The sequence below is a fragment of the Rattus rattus genome, chromosome 1, assembly GCF_011064425.1.
Source record: "Rattus rattus isolate New Zealand chromosome 1, Rrattus_CSIRO_v1, whole genome shotgun sequence".
Taxonomy (NCBI): Eukaryota; Metazoa; Chordata; class Mammalia; order Rodentia; family Muridae; genus Rattus; species Rattus rattus.
In genome coordinates this window covers 101,380,379-101,402,514 of record NC_046154.1, presented here as the reverse complement: position 1 = coordinate 101,402,514, position 22,136 = coordinate 101,380,379, and the positions used below count along the sequence as shown (strand labels likewise).

Genomic DNA, 22,136 nt, shown 5'->3' with positions numbered 1-22,136 from the left:
CATTTAAAAGAGCTTATGTAAAATATAAAGTAATAGTTTTACTTCTAAGTGTCAGGCATTTGAATGTCTTTCACATTATTTACTATTCTACCCATATGCTTATAAACTTCATTAGCATAAAAATGAATAAGGTAGCATCCACACATATGCGAAGGCAATGAGAGCAGTGAATTAATTTTTAAAGAGAAGAGAACTGGAGCTGGGGATGAAGCAAATGCCCAATATGCATGACGTTCCATGCCAATCTTCAGCATTGCAGAGAGAGATACATACATACATTCAGACAGACAGACAAAGACACAGAGACAGAGACAGACAGAGACAGAGACAGGTAACGATTACCTACAGGTAATGATTACAAAGTTCTAGCCATTTTATCACTGATAATACTTTAGATGAAATAATACACACACAGTACACACAGAAATTTTAAGAAGACAAACTGATACACTTTCATGAATCCCTTTCCAATGTCAAACTAGAAAAGATCCAAAGAGCCATCTGTCTGTAACAAGCACTAATCCCTCTGGTAATCTGATGTTTGTACCTAGGTTGCAATATGCCTAGCAGCAACAACACTAGTAACAAATCCCCAGAAAACACATCTCTCCAACGAATTAAATGCTTCTAATTTAAGTACTCATAGCGCCTATGGAGACGATAGAGAGGTCAGCCCACCTTATTCATCTTAAAGAAATTAAGGCATAAAAGTGCTATTTATATGTAAATTAAATGCACAGTTTTATAAAATCTGTTTATAAAATTGGAAAGGAAGGTGGTGGAAATGAAAAAAGAATAAATATATCTATTTATTTAAGTGTTAGCAGTTTTGAAGCCCATACCTTTCATTACATCTATTACTGATTCATTCATATTTATTAAACTAATACTGCCTATTAAGTGGCAAGAACTGTGCTAGAACTGTAGCTATAAAATCAGCTTTACTGGGGGTAGGTAAAACTCATTTAAAGAAACATGTTAAATGTTCTAATCTAGAGGGATTCAAAAATAAATGAAACAAGGTGCTTGCCTGGCATTTCAAGCTTCTTTTTTTTTTAAGCATAAAAGAGACATTATAGTTACACTGTAACATAATGAGGCACTAACAGATATAAACTAAGTACTACAGGAATATGTTTCCCCACTAATAAACCCAAGATAAGCTAAGAAAAAGTTTTGTATTATAAAGAAATATAGTAACATGAGCATGGACATCAGTAATGACACTATTTGTATGCTATGACTGCTGCTGTATGCTAAACGCATTCACTGTAGGTAGATGGTAAGAAAGTTGTCTATCTTGATTCCAACAAGGTACTAGTCATATAGTACTTTTAATCTACATTTGCAAACCAATCATGGTCATAGAAATCAATAGCATAAAACATAAAACATAAAACAAATAGCAAGTATATGTGTGTGCATGAGGAGGCCAGAGATCAGTCTGCTGTGTCACTTGTCAGGTGCCATCCACCTTGTTTTGTACAGGGCTTCACACTGCTCTGCAGCTTACCTATGAGGCTAGGCTGGCTGGATCTGCCTGCCTCTGCTTCCCCAGCATGGAGGTTATAAGCTCGTGCCATCATACCAGGTTTTCGGTTTGTATGTTTCTGGAAACAGGGTCTCTCTATACAGCCCTGGTTGTCCTGGAATTCACTGTGTAGAAGGCTGGCCTCAAACTTGCAGAGATCCACCTGCCCTGCCTCTTGAGTGTTGGGATTAATGGCATGCACCAACATGTCCAACTCCATAGCAGCTTTCCTCAAGGATCCAGGAATCGAGCTCAGGTCCTCAGGCTTGTGTAGCAGGTACTCACTTACTTCATTGTATCCCCAGCCCAAATAGCAAATCTCTAGGATCACACATACCAGATTTAAATGGGATAAACAATATTTGAAGGAATTCACTAAATGCAAGGAAAGGAAGTTGAATGGGGACTGCAACTAAAAAGTTTCAACCTATAGCAGGCACCCACAACTTACTTTTTCTAGTCTCCCAAGCTACATAATCATGGCTACCTAGAAAATGTCTTGCAACTAATGTTGAGTCAGCATTCCCATGGTGTTATATTTATTAAACTCAGCGCCACTCCATCGGCTTGCTATAATACCTCCATGCACCTCCACTTTACTGCTCTTTCAAAGTAGCTTTGATTGTCATGTTACTCTCCTTAGATACTTCGGTCATGTAACTCCAGATTTCCTAAATGACTCCTTTGTAGAAAGGACTTTTCATTAGAAAGAAAAGGCATAGGGATGGCTTTACACAAAAGCCTTGCGCCAGCACACAGCCGATATTGTATGACTGAAAATTAATGAATTTGTGTAGGCAAACTTAACTACCCATACATTTTCTAGTGAGAATGGATCCCTATACAGAAATCAATTTGTTATGGACTAAAAGACTTAACCATGAAAAAAGTAAGATCATTTAGAAGCAATAACTGCTCAGCCTTTCCACCTCTCAGCCGGTTTACTACTAGGTTTCCTCAAGCCCTACCTGCAGGAGGACAGTTTAACTGTTGACTGGATGGAATCTGCAGCAGGACTCCTGGGTTCCTCCTGCAGGGTTCTTTCTACCCTAGCAATGCCATCTGTACACAATGAGGTTTCTTCAATCTCATAAGACAGCTAGGGCTGTATCATCTGCATTACAACTTAGAAAATGCCTTTAAGGGGAAAAAGCCAGGCTGACTGTGAAACCCTTTGTACAAGCTGGTTGTCTTTTACTGGAGATCACATTTGGTTTATTTTAAAATGGGGAAAACCCATATTAAATCCCACGGTAATGCAAAGATGCCTTTAAAAAGAAGATGTGTATGTGTTCTCAGAAACAGGATGTCTTACAGACTGGGGACTTATCATTTCCACATATTCTTAAAAAATATTTCTTGCTGGTGGGAGGTGGTGGCACATGTCTTTAATCCCAGCACTCAGGAGGCAGAGGCAGGTGGATCTCAGTGAGTTCCAGGACAGCTTGGTCTATAGAGAGAGTTCCAGGGCAGTCAAAATTACACAGAGAAACCCTGTCTTGAAAAACAACAACAGCAACAAAAAACCCTAAAACAACATAAAATCTTGATCATCTTATTCCTGCTTCATGTGTTTCTTTTAGATTACTTAAAAATGGAATCATTTTTGTGGGAAGCACAAAATCAAAGGTAACATCTGGGTTTGACCAGGCAGAGCAGGGTACTAAGGAATTAGTCCCATTCTTACTCTGGAAATTCTAGTAGTATAACTTAAGACATATCACTGCTTTTGGCAAGCATGTAAAAACAAAAACAGCAAAGGGAGGGTGTTAACTATGAGATCCTTGAATGAACATGACATTTTGTAATGTACGTAATCAATTATGTAAGTTCTAAGAATAAGTCTTAATTCTGTTTACTCTTCGACACAATTTAAAATATCAAGGCTAGCAAGATGGCTCAGTGCATGTGGTAGCCTGAGTGAGAATGTGCCCCATGGGAATGGATATTTGAACACTTGGTTCCCAGTTGGTGGCCTTTGGGGATGCTCAGGAGGTGTGGCCTTGCTGAAGGAGGCGTGTCACTAGGGGTGGGCTCAGAGCCTTGTGCCACTGTCAGCTGGCTCCTTCTGCTTCCTGTTTGTGTTCAAGATACGAGCTCTCAGTTGCTGTTACAGGAACCATGCCCTTTGCCTCTGACCCATCAGCCCTTTAAACTTTCTTCTATAGGTGCCTTGGCCATTGGGTTTTTTTTTTTTTTTTTTTTTTTTTTGGTTTTTTTTTTTCGGAGCTGGGGACCGAACCCAGGGCCTTTGCTTCCTAGGCAAGCGCTCTACCACTGAGCTAAATCCCCAACCCCTGGCCATTGGGTTTTATCACAGCGGTAGAACAGTAATTAATACAGCTAGGTAGAGGCATTTGCCCATCTGAGTTCAATCCTTAATACCCAGTAAAGGAAGACAGAACTGACTTTGACCTCCACATATGCTTTGTGGCATGTGTGTCTATACACACGCCATGTGTACACAACACACAATAAGGATTTTAATGATTAAAAAAAATCAAAATAAGTACTCCTGCATGGTGGCTTACACCTCTAATTCCAGTTCTAGGGAGGCTAAGGTAAACTCCACAAGTTCGAAGTCTATGCTGCACTGTGAGACACTGTCTCAAAATAACACACACACACACATGCACGCACAGAGTCACCACTCACTAAAACAAAACGAACCAACAAAACAAATAGACAAAAAAAAAAAAAACCAAATTATCACGCTGGTCACATTAACTCTCTGGGAAGTCATAATATTAGATCATCAACTTAAGTCCTCATCCTACTTCACCTTGCTCACCCAACAAAACTTCCTAACATCAGAATCTTCCCACCTCCATTTTAAAAAACTGAATCTCAGGCAGGTGAGATGGCTCAGTGGTTACGAGCACTGGCTGCTCTTCCAGATGTCCTGAGTTCAGTTCCCAGCAATGGTGGCTCACAACCATGTCTGAGATCTGATGCCTTCTTCTGGCATGTGGGTGCCCATGCAGACAGAGCACTCATCTAAAAAATACACAAATAAATAAAATTTTAAAAGGCTTGAGTCTCACACCTAAACGACTCACAATGAGAAGTCTAAACAGCACCAAATTCTTCATATTGTGTCTATTCCTATTTTTTAATGATAACGAGGTAAATATAGTTATTTTCCCAGGAATAATTTAGTTAGTTGACAAGCCAAGGTGAAAGTTCATAAATACCTGAGTCGCAGTTTAAACTGAGGTTAAAAACGAGAGTTTTTTTTTTAATTACTGTAATGACGATCAGTTCAGGAGCAGTAACTGGAAGCTGACAGACCTCACTGGTGAGTGCACAGCACGCAGCAGATCTTAATGTCAGCCTCTTCTTATGCATTCAGCACACGGAGAGGTATTTTCTAACCCTTCAATTAATCGGCTCTGTCTGGTCAGATTTTTAAATGAGAAATACCACTAATAGTTTATGCTCCATCTAACTAATGTTCACTATATTTTTTACTACAAAAATATGAAGTCTAATGTAACAAAAAGAAAAATACCATGAACTAGAAGAATGTCTTATTAACTAAAACTTTATGGAAGGACAATGGTTTCCAGGCAAGTCTTTAACTTTGAAGCTTCTCACTTTATCTTTTTACTATGGATCATCTTAAAAATCTGAACTTTGAACCTGGTATAGCGGTGCATACCTTTAATTACAGCACTTGGGAGGTAGAGGCAGGAAGGCAGATCTCTATGAGTTCGAGACCAGTCTGATCTATAGTGAGTTCCAAGGCTACAGAGTAAGACCCTGTCTCAAATAAATAAATAAAAATAAATAAATATCTGAACTCTTGTAATAAAGACTTTAAAAATTCTAAATTACATTAATAATTTCAATGTAACTTTTTATTTTTAAAAATCTAAAGGTACACTAGAAAATAAATTTCTTTATGGGTCTAATACCACACATTTCTACAGGGAATGAAACTTTTAATTGCAAAAGTAATATTCATGAAGGAAAAAAGAAGCTTTCCCATGCACAGACTCATGTTCATTTCTAATACTAAGCCCAACCACTGGCAACACTGTGGTGTGTTTCTTTATCTTCTCTCCATACATGGATGTTAAGGATGTGTGCATGTCTGTTCAGGGTGCTTGCACATGTATGCTTGTATACATGGAGGCTGCAAGTCGGCCTTGGATGTTGTTTCTCAAGTGCCATCCACCTTGCGTTTGTTGACACAAGGTCTCTTCATTGGCCTAAAGCTCATTGACTATGCTAGGCTCTGGCCAGTGAGCTCCAGACATCTGCCTGTCTCTACTTCCCCAGTTTTTTAACACAAGTTCTGGGAATATTTGTGCTTGTAAGGCAAACACTTCATCAGCTGAGCTATGTCCTCAGACCCAGTTTGCTGTATTTTAACCTACAGTTTATAGACTATCGTTGGAGAAGCCCAGAAGCCTAGGCACCTTTCCTTGGTCATTTATTTGTTCATTGCACAGTTCTACCAGGAAAGTAACAAACAGCCACATCGTCTCCTCCTCAAGGTAACTTGACTTCTCACCTTTTGGGCTGCAAGGTGGAGGGCTGTTCTCCGGCTATGGTCGGTTTTGTTGACATCTGCCCCTGCTTTTAGAAGGGCATCTGCACAGTCCAATCTGTCTGCCAACACACAATACATGAGTGGTGTTCTCCCAAATTGGTCTTCTTTGTCTTTAAGAGCAGAGTTTCCTATAAATACAAGAAAGGGTGATATTTAATAACTGTCCTTATTACTGATATAAGTAGGAGATGGAACTTCTAAATCCTTTTACTGAATACTATTATTTCATTTTAATTTAGTCTGTGAGGTAGACAGTAGCAGTCCTGCATTGCTGATGTCTGAAGCTTAGAGAAGTTTACTGACCTACACATGTGCATACTGAGAGTGGATGGCAGAGAAAGACTGAGAAATCTGTAGCCCTGCCCCGACTCTGACTATTCCTGTTCTACTCTGCACACAGATGAAAAGAAAACACCGTTCTCTTGCCTGCCGGGTGCTTGGGATGAGCCTTGCCAGCTACTGTACCCTAAATTAAGCAAAGGATAGGAAAGAAGTAATCTCTGACCATTTCCTAGAGACTAAGGGAGGATATGGAGAGGAGGGGCCTGGAGGAACGGGCCTATCGGATCACGGACAACCTGACCAGTCCTGTGAAATTAATCAGGACAGCAAAAGCTCCAGAAGCTCAACCACAGGCGGAGTCCTGCCCAGGTTTAACCGGGACAGACGGCCCAGTAGGAAAGGCCACATGAACCTGTAAGGGATCTGAAAACCAAGTGGACACTTAAATCAAAACGGAAGTCCACGAAATCGAAACAGTTATTCTAAACCAGAACAGGCTGTTAATCTTCTAAAATGAAATAAAGAGAATCCAGTCTCACGATACATGAAATGTCAAAGATATAGTTCCAAATTACTAGATAACTTGAGTTATAAAAATATCAATAAAAGAATAACTCAGTGATGATCCAGAAATTATAATCCTGACAATATTTAAAATAATTATTTCAAAAGTATTCCAACAATCATCAATACTCTTGACACAAATGTGGAAATAAGTCTCTGGAAAGAACCAGAAATAGAAATAAAAGCCAAAGAAAAAAAGTAAATATAAATATATATATAATATATGTTATATTATATAATATTATATAATATATATCAAATATATACATTTGACAGAATCTCACTATGTAGCCAATGGTGACCTCAGACTCATCACCTTCCTGCTTTAGCCTCCCAAGTGCAGAGACTGCAGGTGTGCAATGCCAGCTCATAAAATGACAACGTGCTAATAAACAGGTGTATAACCAAATAAAACAAGCAGAGTAAAGCCTCACCAAATAGCTTAGGAGCAGAATGGAGATAATACAGGAACGAATCTCTACAATGGATGGCAGACCAACAGAAGTAATTCATTTTGAATAACAAATACCAAAGACACAAACAAAAAAATTTAACAGTTTTTGAGATTTTTATGGGGTCAGACACAAAGTGACAGTAATATATCATCAGTGTTCAAGAAGTAAGAAAACAAACAAACAAAACAAACAAACAAACAAAAAAGAAGTAAGAAAACAATTAAATACTAAAAAGAGTTGACCAATGGTGGAGATGGCTTGGTGAGTGAGGCAGTTGCCACACAGGTATGAGGACATGAGTTTGAATCCACAAGTAAAAGCTGGACACAGTAGCATGAACCTGCAATCTCACTGTTCCTATTGCAAGATGGGAGCCAGAGACAGGAGAACCCCTGGAAGATTCTGGTCATAGAGCCTGCTGTATGCAGCAGAACACAGCCAGGCCCTGTCACAAACAAGGTGGATGGTGAAGACTAATACCCAGGGTTGTTTCTGACCTCTTCCTTCATGTGCTATGGTACACATATACATGAACTTTTGCATGTACACACAAACACATGTGCACATGCAAAATTTCAGAAAATATAAAATAAAAATAAAAGCATAATTTAAAAAATAATGGCTAGACATGGCCCAATTTGTTAACCGACAAAGCTCTAAAAATGAAAGTTCAGAAATGATCAAATTAAATAAACCAAAGGAATCTATGTTGAATCAATCTAATCAAACTTATGAAAGCTGAAGACAAAGAAAGAAACTATGAAAGCAACAAAGAGGCCCAACACACCGGTGGGGCGCAGCCATTAAAAGGACAGAATGTGTCTCATTTGAAACAAAGGAGGCCAGGAGACAGTGGCTCACTTCAAGAAAAAACATTTTTCAATTCATAATTCCAGTTAAATCTTTCATAAACATAGTTCAAATGAAGAAAACTAACAGAATGTAAAGCGATCAGATAGTTCATAAAATTAATGTAGAAATTCTTCAAAGAGAAAGGAGGAGATTAAAAACCTAGAGTATCAGGAATGAAGAAATACAACCAGACAGTATACGGGAATGCAGCAGATTAGTCTCCTTTTATGAATTATGTTTGAATGATGACTGAAAAACAAAACTACAGTACTATATGATATAGTTATCTATTTATGTAGAAGCAAATTAAATTTGGGGAGGTTGTGAGGCTGTGGAGACGGCCCCGTGCAGAGGACCCAATATGACTCCCAGAACCCATGCTGGGCGGCTCATAACAACCTGTAACTCAAGCTTCAGGTGACCAAAACTCTCTAGCCTCCATGGACACTGTATTCACATGTACACATGCACATACTTAAAATAATAATAATAATTTAAAAGTATTTATGTTTGTATGAGCACACACATGTACATGTATGCATGACATGGCACACATAGAAAGTCAGAGCACAGCTCGTGGGTGCCGATTCTGTCTTTCCACCATGTAGGTTCTGAGGATCAAACATCAGGCTTGGTGGCAATGCCATTACTCACTGAGCCTTCTCACCAGCCCTGTAGAGGTAACTTTTTTAAACATACTAGAATAATAATCATAAAAAACATATTATATAACAAATGTTAATGTGACCATGAAGAAATCAAAATCTTCATCTGCTATTAGAAGATGGTATATAAAATGGTATCACCATTTTGGAAAACAATCCTTCAAGATATTAAACCCAGAGTATTAACCTAGTGCAATGACTCCACTCCTTAGTATATACCCGAGAGAAATGAAGTATGTTCATGCAAAAGCAGGTTCATCATAGCTCCAAAGTGGACTCCCAAGTAGTCAGCTGATGGATGGATAAACAAATGCCATAGGCCCACAAACTGAAATAGTGCCCAACAATAGCAACATGGTCAAATACATACATAACACGGTAGACCTTGAAAACACGGGCTAAGTGAAAGAAGCTGGTCCAAATACCATACATTGTATGATTTTATTTATATGAAATGTCTGGCACAAATATATCTATTCAAACAGATTACATTAGCAGTTTGCCTTTAACTTTGAGGAATCTGTTGGATTTGGGCTAGTCCCAGATAAGGTGTATAAAATTTCTTAGTAGAAAGTGGTAATAAAGTTATTTTAATGTTAAGTATGTCAATAAATAATACTATTAAATTATATGCTTTTTGATTGGTAAAATGAATGGGATGTGAATTTTATCTTAACAAGAGCTCTTAGGGCTCAGTGGTTAAGAGCACTGGCTGCTCTTCCAGAGGCCCTGAGTTCAATTCCTAGCAACTGCATGGTGGTTCACAAGCATCTGTAATGGGATCAGATGCCTTCTTACAGTGTGTCTGAAGACAGCGACAGTGTACTCACATACATAAAATAAATAATTCTTACAAAATAAAAGAGCACTTAGAAAAAAGTTGGTTATGTGTAAGTTAAAATGGGATACTAAACTGATTAATAAATGGAAAGGAAGACAGTAAAGAGGGAGCAAAAAGAAATCAGAAACAGAAGCAGCATACATAAACTGAAAAGCCTAAATCCTAGTACCTGCAGTTACATTAAATAAAATGCTATATAAGCACACTGATAAAAATACAGGACGGGAAAAAAAGACAGAACTACATGCTAGTTATATAAAAATCCCTTCACTACATAATTACAAATGACTAAAAGTAAAATCAGAGCGAAGACCTAACATGTAAACACTGATCAATAAAATTGATGTAGGTTAATATCTAATAAGGTGGACAACAGCAAAGGTAACTGTGTGGACCAAATGCAGGCATTCTAAAACTGCAGAAGATCAATTCATCAGGAACACACAGTGATGCCAGATGGACATGTATTAAAACATAGCCTTTAAAATACAGCCAAACCGATAATCTCTGAAAGATTCAAATCTGTGCTCAGTAACTAACAGTCCTCTTTTAAAAATAACAACAATCTCTAAAATCAATACCTGTGATAGTATATTTAAGTGATCCCAAAAGTTCCACCAGAGAACTACTAAAGCTGATAAACAACTTCAGCAAAGTGGCTGGGTATAAAATTAACTCAAATAAATCAGTAGCCTTCCTCTACACAAAAGAGAAACAAGCCGAGAAAGAAATTAGGGAAACGACACCCTTCATAATAGATCCAAATAATATAAAGTACCTCGGTGTGACTTTAACCAAGCAAGGGAAAGATCTGTACAATAAGAACTTCAAGACTCTGAAGAAAGAAATTGAAGAAGATCTCAGAAGATGGAAAGATCTCCCATGCTCATGGATTGGCAGGATTAATATACTAAAAATGGCCATTCTGCCAAAAGCGATCTACAGATTCAATGCAATCCCCATCAAAATACCAATCCAATTCTTCAAAGAGTTAGACAGAACAATTTGCAAATTCATCTGGAATAACAAAAAACCCAGGATAGCTAAAACTATCCTCAACAATAAAAGGACTTCAGGGGGAATCACTATCCCAGAACTCAAGCAGTATTACAGAGCAATAGTGATAAAAACTGCATGGTATTGGTACAGAGACAGACAGATAGACCAATGGAACAGAATTGAAGACCCAGAAATGAACCCACACACCTATGGGCACTTGATTTTTGACAAAGGAGCCAAAACCATCCAATGGAAAAAGAGAGCATTTTCAGCAAATGGTGCTGGTTCAACTGGAGGTCAACATGTAGAAGAATGCAGATCGATCCATGCTTATCACCCTGTACAAAGCTTAAGTCCAAGTGGATAAAGGACTCCACATCAAACCAGATACACTCAAACTAATAGAAGAAAAACTAGGAAGCATTTGGAACACATGGGCACTGGAAAAAATTTCCTGAACAAAACACCAATGGCTTATGCTCTAAGATCAAGAATCGACAAATGGGATCTCATAAAACTGCAAAGCTTCTGTAAGGCAAAGGACACTGTGGTTAGGACAAAACGGCAAACAACAGATTGGGAAAAGATCTTTACCAATCCTACAACAGATAGAGGCCTTATATCCAAAATATACAAAGAACTCAAGAAGTTAGACAGCAGGGAGACAAATAACCCTATTAAAAAATGGGGTTCAGAGCTAAACAAAGAATTCACAGCTGAGGAATGCCGAATGGCGAGAAACACCTAAAGAAATGTTCAACATCGTTAGTCATAAGGAAATGCAAATCAAAACAACCCTGAGATTTCACCTCACACCAGTGAGAATGGCTAAGATCAAAAACTCAGGTGACAGCAAATGCTGGCGAGGATGTGGAGAAAGGGGAACACTCCTCCATTGTTGGTGGGATTGCAGACTGGTACAACCATTCTGGAAATCAGTCTGGAGGTTCCTCAGAAAATTGGACATTGAACTGCCTGAGGATCCAGCTATACCTCTCCTGGGCATATACCCAAAAGATGCCCCAACATATAAAAAAGACACGTGCTCCACTATGTTCATCGCAGCCTTATTTATAATAGCCAGAAGCTGGAAAGAACCCAGATGCCCTTCAACAGAGGAATGGATACAGAAAATGTGGTACATCTACACAATGGAGTATTACTCAGCTATCAAAAAACAATGACTTTATGAAATTGTAGGCAAATGGTTGGAACTGGAAAATATCATCCTGAGTGAGCTAACCCAATCACAGAAAGACATACATGGTATGTACTCATTGATAAGTGGCTATTAGCCCAAATGCTTGAATTACCCTAGATGCCTAGAACAAATGAAACTCAAGACGGATGATCAAAATGTGAATGCAGATCGCTCCTGAGAGACACAGCCAGAATACAGCAAATACAGAGGCGTATGCCAGCAGGAAACCACTGAACTGAGAACAGGACCCCTGTTGAAGGAATCAGAGAAAGAATTGGAAGAGCTTGAAGGAGCTCGAGACCCCATATATACAGCAATGCCAACCAACCAGAGCTTCCAGGGACTAAGCCACTACCCAAAGACTATACATGGACTGACCCTGGACTCTGACCTTGTAGGTAAGCAATGAATATCCTAGTAAGAGCACCAGTGGAAGGGGAAGCCCTGGGTCCTGCTAAGACTGAACCCCCAGTGAACTAGACTGTTGGGAGGGGCAGCAATGGGGGAGGGTTGGGAGGGAACACCCATAAGGAAGGGGGGGGGAGGGGATGTTTACGGAAACCGGGAAAGGAATAACTTTCAGAAATGTATATAAGAAATACTCAAGTTAATAATAATAAAAAAAAAAAAAAATCAATACCTGTAAGGATAAAGAAGCAAACATCATTATAAAACAGCACGATCCAACAAATATTTATTGAGCATTATGGAGTGACAGCCAGATACCATAGAACATTTTCCAAATAGACCCAGAGTAAAAGAATTAAAGGACTGAAAACCTCCTAAGTATGTTTGCTAATAGTAATACGATTAGGCAAATAATAAATAATATATTGTAACAGGCAATCATCAAATACTTGTGAATTGAACAACATATCATAAGATAACCCACGGATTAAAGAGGAATCTTTAAGGGAAAATTTAAAACATAATTTATTATATGAAAAATAAAAACTATATAGGCTTCTTCCTGTACTGCACATAAAGGAAGTTTCAAAGGAAATGTACAGCACTGAAAATCTACATATGGATAGAAGACCTGTTTTAGATGATAAACTATGCTTCGACTTTAGTATACTAAGAGCAAATCTAACCCAAGAAAAGGAGGAGGAACATAATACAAGGAAGAATTGAGATCAGTGAAATTAAATGAGAAAAATAAGAGAAAAATCAACGAAGTAAAAAAGCTCTTGGAAAATAAATCTGCAATTGAACTGTTCACTAAGGACAGATGATACCAGAAGGGACAGTGCTGTAGTCGGTGATAGAACATTTGCCTTGCAGACATGAGGCCCTAGGGTCAATCCCCGACATGGGAAAAACAAAGTAACACAAAAGCCAGAGTTAAAAACAGATTTCCAATACAAGGAACGAAAGAAAAATTATCAGTACAGACTGTAGACAATTAGTTTAAAAACAAGCTAATATCAGAAATAGTTTTATACCCATAAACATTTAATCTAAGAGAAACAGCTAAATTCTATGGAAGACATAATCTATTAAAGGTTTAGATATCTTCGATATCTTTACCTCTTTATATCTGTAAAGAGATATATCTCTTTATAGGAGGCAAAATTCTGTTATGGCATCTGTATTGGTTTGAATGAAAAATAGCCCTCATAGGCTCAACATGTGGTCCCCAGCACTATTTGGAGTGTTACGGAACTTTTAGTATGTAATGCCTTGCTAGAGGAAGTATGTCAGTGGAGCGTGCGTGCGTGCATGCGTGTGTGTAAATACTGCTCTGGAACCACAATAAACTGTGCCTTAAGTTGCCTTTGCTCACAGTGTTTTGTCACAGCAACAAAAGAGTAACTAATGTAGCAATTAGGATGTCCACTTCCCACAATACATGCCCTGTATGATCCTTTCTTCTTGCGGGAGGGGAGTCTATGGTTGTGGTAGGGTATTATTCTCATGACTATCTTCTGCTCTGTGATGAATATGATAGGTTTGAAGATATAATAAATCATTGAACTTTAAGAAGTTAATCATGGACGATTTACTTGAATGGCTTTTTGTTGACTGATGATTGATCGACGGTGGTGCAGGGAATCAAACTCAGAGCTTAGTGCATGTTTTCCAAATATTCTACCACCAAGCTATACTGTCAACCACTCAGGTTGCTTTTCAGATAATTTAGAGATGATGTGAGATGATGAGATGAAGTGAGATGAGGTAAGATAAGATGGAGAGGGAGGAAGGAAGGGAGGGGGAGACAGAGAAAAAAGAGGGAGGGTGAAGGAGAGTAAGAAGGAGAAAGAGAGGGAAGGAGGGAGGGAGATTTGAAGCTGCCAAGACACTTATATGCTAGCCTTAGAAAAGCAAGCTGCCATAAATGTTGAAACTACACAGACATTCTGCCAGTGTGTACTTGCAGGAGAATTCTGAGCCTCAAGTGAGAGCCACCATTGCTGACAGTGTGTCAGCTCAGCCAAGCAGTGTTAGATTTCTGACCCACAGAAACTGCAAGTTGTAAGTATTTGTTAGTTTGAACTAAATTTGTGTTAATCTCTTAGACAGCATTAGAAAACTCTTCCAGAATGTTATCTGTGAAAGAAATCAATTTTTAAGTTATTCTTTTCTATAAAGTAGTACTAAGATAATGTATAAAAATTCTTCAAAGCAATCTCTGTACAAAGATATATTTTAAAAATTATTATGGAAAGGCAAAAATTTAAAGACAGAAATTTATTTCAGAGACTGGTAAGGTAGCTCAGTAGGAGAACACTTGCCTACTGTGAGGCCCTGGGTTTGCGCTAGAGCAATGAGAAAAATAATTTTCTAGAGAGAGACTAAAATTGGAGCACTTTATATTGTATAGTTTGAAGACACAGAGCTACAGTAATGAAGATGGTGTGGTAACAGCCTATAGATCAATATAACATATGGATCAATAAGCAGATCTGAGAGTATTAGACATAGGCTTGCATGTATATGATTTATTGGCTTTTACAAAGCTGCAAAAGTAAACTGCAGAGCAGTATTTTGAATACACGGAGCTAGAAAAATCTAGCTTTTATAGGCAAAGCAAAAACAACCAAAGCATCTCTACCTATAGGTTGCTATGAGGTAGGCTGGTGTAGCGAGAGTCTAGACTGAGTGACATAAACCACAGACTTACTTTACAATGGAAATGTAATCTGAATGGGAGTGGAAGCCGAAGATCAAGGGGATAGCAAAGTTTGGCTCTGGTGAGGGCCCTCTTCTGAGTGGCACACTGACTTTTATAGTTTCACACAGTAGGGGAAAAAAGCTAGAGAGCTCTCTGGGTTCCCCTTTATTTTTTAATTTCATTTAATTTTTATGTATTCACTTTACATCCTGCTTACTGCCACCCTCCAGGTCACCTTCTCCCACAATCCTTCCCCCTATCCTCCCCTTCTCCTCTGAGTGGGTGTCCACGCAAACCCCCTTCCACACACACACACACACACACACACACACACACACACACACACACACACACACACCATCCCCAGCACTTCAATTCTCTGTAAGACTAGGCATTTCCTCTCCCACTGTGGCCAGACAAGGCAGCCCAGCTAGAAGAACATATCCAAGGTCCAGGCAACAGCTTTTGGGATAGCCCCTGCTCCATTTGCTCTGGGTTCCCCTTTATAACAGCAGTAGTCTCATTTGTGAGAGTTCACTCCCAAAACCTAAATTATTTCCCAAAGCCTGGGGGTTAGGATTTCAATGTATGAAATTTAGAAGGACATAGATATTTAGCCTACAAGTAGCGCAGAAGAGAAAAATTACTTCCAAATGAGCCACAGATTTAAATGTACAACTATATAAAACTTTTAGAAGCAAACAAAGGTGAATACTTTTGTGACCATTACTAAAGATTTCTTAGATATGATCTCAAAATAAACCATAAACAAATTAGGTTTTACCCTAACTTAAAAATTTTGTGTTTGAGAAGCACTGTTAGAAAATAAAAAGCAAGCATAAACTGGAAAAATGAATAATAAATAAACAGGAGAAACTATTTGCAAAACACGATTCTGTTAATATCTCTTTTCCAGAGTAAAAACTCCTGCAACTGAGCAATAAAAAGATAGATGATGAAATTAAAAACGTGCAGAACGTGTGAATAAACATTTCACCCAATATGAATATGAAAAAGTTTGCAATACCATTAACCCACAGGAATGCAAACCGACCCATGACGTGACAGGGCTGCATCTCTGCGAGCACAGCTAGGATGTAAACAAACCCAGACTAACAGCAACTGCAAAGGCTAAGGAGGAGGGACAACTGCTGGTACCCAGACAAGGCTGCAGGGAATGCAAATCAGTGCAGCAGAGCCATGGTTGAAGACTACACCCCGCACTCCCCGCACTTACACCAGGGAGAAAGAAAACCACAGAGGCCACTGTTCATATAGAAACCTGTCAGTGGATGTTTATGTCAGTTTATTTCTTTTTTTTTTTTTTTTTTTTTTTTGTTCTTTTTTTCGGAGCTGGGGACCGAACCCAGGGCCTTGCGCTTGTCAGTTTATTTCTAACTGTAAGGAGTATACCCTGGCATAATCCTAATTGATTAGGCTCCTCAGAGTCAAAGTGAAGCCAGCACCATGGGGTTAACACGTTGTTCTACTACTCAGGGGAGAGTGCTGTAGGCTCAGAGCTGCCTCCTTTGTCCCCTGTGATACAGGAGAAACGTCACACTTGACTTCAATCCCTGACAGACTTTGCTTTTGTTTAACTAGTGGTTATATTTCCCCAAAGGGAAGCCTTAATTGGGTTATGCCACCACCATTCAATATGTTGTGCCTTTGAGGCAAAAATTGACTGTTTGAGGAAATTCAAAGTATACATCCCTTATTCACTACTAGAAAAGACATATTTTGGGTCCTGCTTTGGATCACTTGGGGATAGGATAGTGTGGGGCACACATAATGACTTTCTGGCTAGTTTCTGAGTGATGAGAATACTGTGGGGTTCAGGGGTTTGGGGATCAAATGAAATATCTGACAGAGGACTTTATCAACTTATCCTAATCTCTTTCTATTCAATTATAACATTAACCGATACTGATCAAGTCCATGCAATAATAATATTTTGGAGACAAATAAAGCATTTTGGTGCCTGGGAATTTTAAGGAACATTGACATGTTACATATGAAAGAGGCTGGCCATTCTCAGGGACAGCTAACACAGGAGCAGCTGGCTAGTGTGCCTTACGGTTTTAATTATTCTGGCAGCTGTGGAGATGGCTTCTCTTCCATGACCAATTGGGGCTTGTTTAGCTAGGGCTGGCACTCTGCAGCGTCTGAGCTCAGCTCAGAAGGCAGAGTGAAACTGTGTCAGGAAGTCACTGCTCCATCTCACTCAGTCATTGTGAGGCTAGTTGAAACAGCAGAATCCGAGTGGCTAATGGGCTGGTCTGTGAGGAAACCTGAGCTCCAGCTCTAATTGAAAAGAATGCCATCGCTAACAGTGACAGTTGTGCCAATCCACAACTGCTGTATCACAGCACGGCCCTGCAAAAATAAACGATCCCCACTGATATACTGCTGCTTGTTCTAGCATGTCACCTTCACGTGACATTGCGGCTGTCTTATTTCATCTGCCTTTACTTACTTCCCCCCATTCTTCATAATGCCATAGTCTAGGGAAGGCATTTGCTATCATTGAGGGTTTAAAACATGATTCTAAGTATTTTTTTCTATTATAATCATTACAAACATCTTTTTTTATGCTTTAAAAAAAGATTTGTTTATTTTATGAGTACACTGTAGATATCTTCATGCATATCAGAAGAGGGCACCAGATCCTATTATAGATAGTTGTGAGCCACCATGTGGTTGCTGGGAATTGAACTCAGGACCTCTGGAAGAGCAGTCAGTGCTCTTAATTACTGAGCTGTCTCTCCAGCCCTACAAACATCTTAAAGGATCACTTGCTCCCATGACTACTTCAGAATTACCTCACCTGGAAGACCTGTCCCTAGATTTCGCTGTTGAATATGTTCCAAAAGTTATGCTATTGCTGTGTTGTAATATTAAAACATGTAATAACTATATGGCAATCTATGGGCTTTGCTTTGGAATCCTGTGGATCTGACTTCAGATCTCATTTCCCCTGAGGATAGGTCTATAAGCTTTACAACAGTGCCAAGAGTCTATCGTCCATGCGCCCTGCTGTGTGTATGCACACAGGCATGCTTATCTCCTATTCTCCCCCAAACCTAACGCTGAGACAAATTCAGTCTCAATAACCATTAATTTCATCAGCAAAGGTCCACGGCTAGACTATTCTTTCTTTCTTATTCTCTACATTTAAGTATGGAAATACATGTGTGTGCAGAAACATATACTCATACAGTGAAGTTCCATAGGTTAGAAGTATAGATTCTAGAATTTAATTCTAGAATTAAAACTGAGAGCTGCACTCTCAGTTTTGCTACATAGAGGACACGTTAACCTCTCCATTTCCTCACCTATGAAGTAACTAGTAAGAGTCCCCAGAACTCTTTGAATGTACTGTTAAATTTGTTGATGAGTTGTAAAATACATACCTCAGTGATTGATACATAATCCATGACTTTATGGATTCTAGCCAATTTTATTACTAATACTAGCAAGCATAACAATGCACATAGTTTTCCTTGGATGTCTAGAGGAGAATGGTTCTGGGCTCTCTAGCTATCAATTATTTGTAGATGCTCAAGTCCTTTATAAGCACATAGTGCTGATGTAATGTTCTTCCATATTTCTTAAGTTGTCTCTAGAGTACTTATAATACCTAATACAATGCAAATGTTCCAGAGTCATTTTAGAATACTATCTAGAGAAAAAAAGGTAAGAAAAAGTCTGTACATTGTCCAGTATAGAACAAATTTTTCTCCCCAGGTATCTTCAGTCTTCAATTAGTTGAATCTGTTGGCAGAGGGCTAACTATATTTTAATTATCACATTTATAAAATATTAATCATTAAATAGCTTATGTTATAACCATTTTACATTTTATAAAATATTGAATTTAATATTTCATATTAACTTAAGGTAAAAGTTGAGGTAAAGGAAGAAATACTTGCAATAGGACTGGACTCTGACACTTACGGAGATATCTAACTTCTTCAGAGATGCCAAGTGGGGAAACGATTCAGAGAACGTATGCTTGCTCAGAAGGCGGACAGTGTACTAAGGGCTGTAGCTGAGCCAGTGAGATGGGTCAGCGGGTGAGCTAGGAAGTGGAGAATGCTAGAGCATCCGTGCCAGCACTGTGTTAGGTGCAACAGTAAGGACTGCTACTGAAAAGATGCTTCATTCAGAGAAGGCCTCTCCAGTCCTCCTCCAGGACAATGGGCAGCTCAGAAAGTGTTCGATTTAATTAGTTGTGTAAGTAGAAAGAGACAGTCATCCGTTTCCATGGAGTCAACCGCATCACTGGCATACTTCTCCATGGAAACAGAGATGGGGAAACAGAAAATGCTAAAGAATGAAGTCACTGAGCAGCTGGGGAACAAAGATCCAAAAGAGTAATGCACCAGTAGTACAATGCCTAGTCTAGGGAAGAGAAACAGCACACATGTGGCCATCACCAAACATGTGGTATGTAAAAAGATGTTTAAAACAGACTGAATTTAAGATCAAACAAAAGAGATATTCTAGCATGAACACACACAATTGGGAAATGCCACAGAATAAAGGTGTGGCAGTATACACAGCAAACACAATGACACAATGCAGAAAAGACCAGCAGTATCCGTCAGATAACGAGGAGCCAGGAGTTCCTTGGCCAAGGTGATAGAAAACATAGTTTATTAGCTCTAACTTAGTACATGTTGTGTTTGTTAGTTTTTAAGAAATTTCTTTGGGTTATATTAAATTATAGGAAAGTTTCAAGTTTTACACTGAGACATTTTGATTAATTTATGTGAATGAACTAACATAACCACGCATTTTGTTTTCTTTCAAATATTTTATTTTTCACTAAAAGAAAGAAGAAGTCATTTTACATGGTTCCTTTTTCTTCTTGAGGTACTCTGATTCAAATTTTTTCCACCTCAGGGAATTTTGTCTCAATCTGTCTCTCAATTCAATTTAATTCAACTCAATTCAATTTTAGTCTTGGCCCTCAAGGTAGTCATGGACTACTGGGAAGAAAAGATAATTAAATAACAGTTATAATATTTACCCATTTCTTCAACAAATATTTCTCACATGCCTACTATGTGTCAAGTACTATGCTAGATATGGTAATAAATTAAACATTCAGTCTACTCTTGCCGAAGTCACTAGATTATGTGGAAGAGAAAGACATTAGAAGAGTCACTTATATACTCTCTATGATGGAAGCCTATGGAGTGCTGTGAGAGAATGCAATGGGAGATTGAACTGAGATTGGAGTGTTGGAGCAGTTCTCTTTGAAGAAGCAGCTTTATGGTGCAGAGCATGAAGGTGATTCAGAGTTAGGCACGCAGACATTAGTGGGCTTGGCAGAATGGAGAAACTGAAAGAAAGCAAGTTTTCCTAGGAAACAAGTTGTGCAAGGTGAGGCTGGAGGGGCCAAGAGGTACAAGTGGTCTTCTAAACGTTGTTTCAGGCATAATGACAAGAAATGAAAGAGTTTAAAAGCCAGGAGAAAGGATGTACACATTCAGACATTTTGTTTTTTCAGCTCAAGCAGAGCTGAAACATTCAGTAAAAATTCAAAAAGGGCAAAACAACAGTACAATTATCATAAAGTCAAGATGGGTGTAGGGGTTAATATGTGTTTACATGTGCCAGATCCTGGACTTGGCTTTCAAAAACAGAAAAGAAGGAAAGAATGAGCAAAAGGAGATACTGCGGGGACAGGCCTAAAATCCCAGTCCGTAGGAGGTAGGGGATCAGGATCAATGCCATCCTCTGCTACAAAAGGAGTTTGAGGCCAGCCTGGGCTAAATGAAATGCTGTCTCCCACAAACACTGGCAGAATAATACAGTGACGCTCAGTACAACAACGTACTGTTCTTTAACTTTGATGGAGGTCACCTCGTCCCTGCTTGTCTGCAGCTGTGCACTCAGGTTTTTAATGAGACATCACACTCTCTGGAAAAGACTGGTTCCTCAGCCCCTTTCCTCCTAGTGTATGATTCTGCCCATAATTCTAGTCTACCTCCTTCATAAATTACTTTCTTTGCACTCACTCTCTCTGAGACTTAGACTTTCACTGCAGAGACGGTGTCTGCCTTCTAACCACCAAGCAAACCACACAAATGTTGCTGAGTTCTGCAGAGCCATGCTCTGGCAGCATCTCTGGTGGATTCTGTGAAGCAGAGATTCCTATCTACCCCATGTGCCTTTGTACTACTATGGTGAGTGAGATTCGATGTTTGACGTCCTCAATCCAGTGCGGTGGCAGTTTAGCTTGAATCTATACAGTTGTGAGGGAAAGCTGAGGGATACAGCAATAGGTACAGGCAGACAAAAGGACAGAGACGGTGTTTCTAACTGCTAGCACATTTAATAGCACATTTAAATGCTACTGGAGGAGATTTCTATAGAAGAATGGAAAAAAGGTTGAAGAATCATCAGAAGTTTATCAAAGTGTAGTGAAATCTGGGAAGAAGCGATGAACAGAATACAGAACTTGTCAGGAAGAACTGGCCTTGGACAGGAAGCTAAATTTTCTCCATTTTGTCAGGAAAAAAAAAAGAGAAGAGGACAGGTCTAAGAGAAGAGGGAGATCTATAGATATCATTCTACAAGATGAGGGAGTTCCTATTTAAAGTCTCCATTTTCTCTAGGTATCACACAGTATTATCTGAGAAGAGAAGGAGGAGAAGCAGGGAGCTGAGTTTCAGCAGACAAGGAAGGTCCCAAGCATTCACAACAGAGAACTATGGTATGATAGGCAGTTGAGTGTAGAGTGATTTCTGAACCAGGGATCATAAATGCATACTATACACTTTCAAGCTATGACTGATTGCTCTGATATTTAATTAGGTCCATCCATAGGAAGTATGATAGCTAGGTAAAACAGGATGTGAGCAAAAATGTGAATTTTTCCAGGAGAAAGTTTTAATAGTAGACTAAGTAATCAAGGCTGAATAGGGAGACAGACAAACACAGAAACTGGTGGTTAAAAAGGTAGAGAAGACAATAGGTTGGAAGGCTCAGGGAGGAGGAGAAACTACTGCTTCTCATTAGCAAGTGAGCTGGAAGGCTTTCAGCTCAGTGACAGAGCATTC

General features: G+C 39.0%; 1 protein-coding gene across 1 annotated transcript in view; it reads right to left on the bottom strand.

The window, feature by feature from the left end:
• Positions 1 to 22,136, bottom strand: part of Invs (inversin) — a 139,528-nt gene that overhangs the window by 112,448 nt on the left and 4,944 nt on the right. The window contains exon 3 of the mRNA XM_032904362.1: positions 6,051 to 6,217. Coding sequence (XP_032760253.1) covers positions 6,051 to 6,217 — 167 coding nt within the window. The remainder of the gene's footprint in view (positions 1 to 6,050; positions 6,218 to 22,136) is intronic.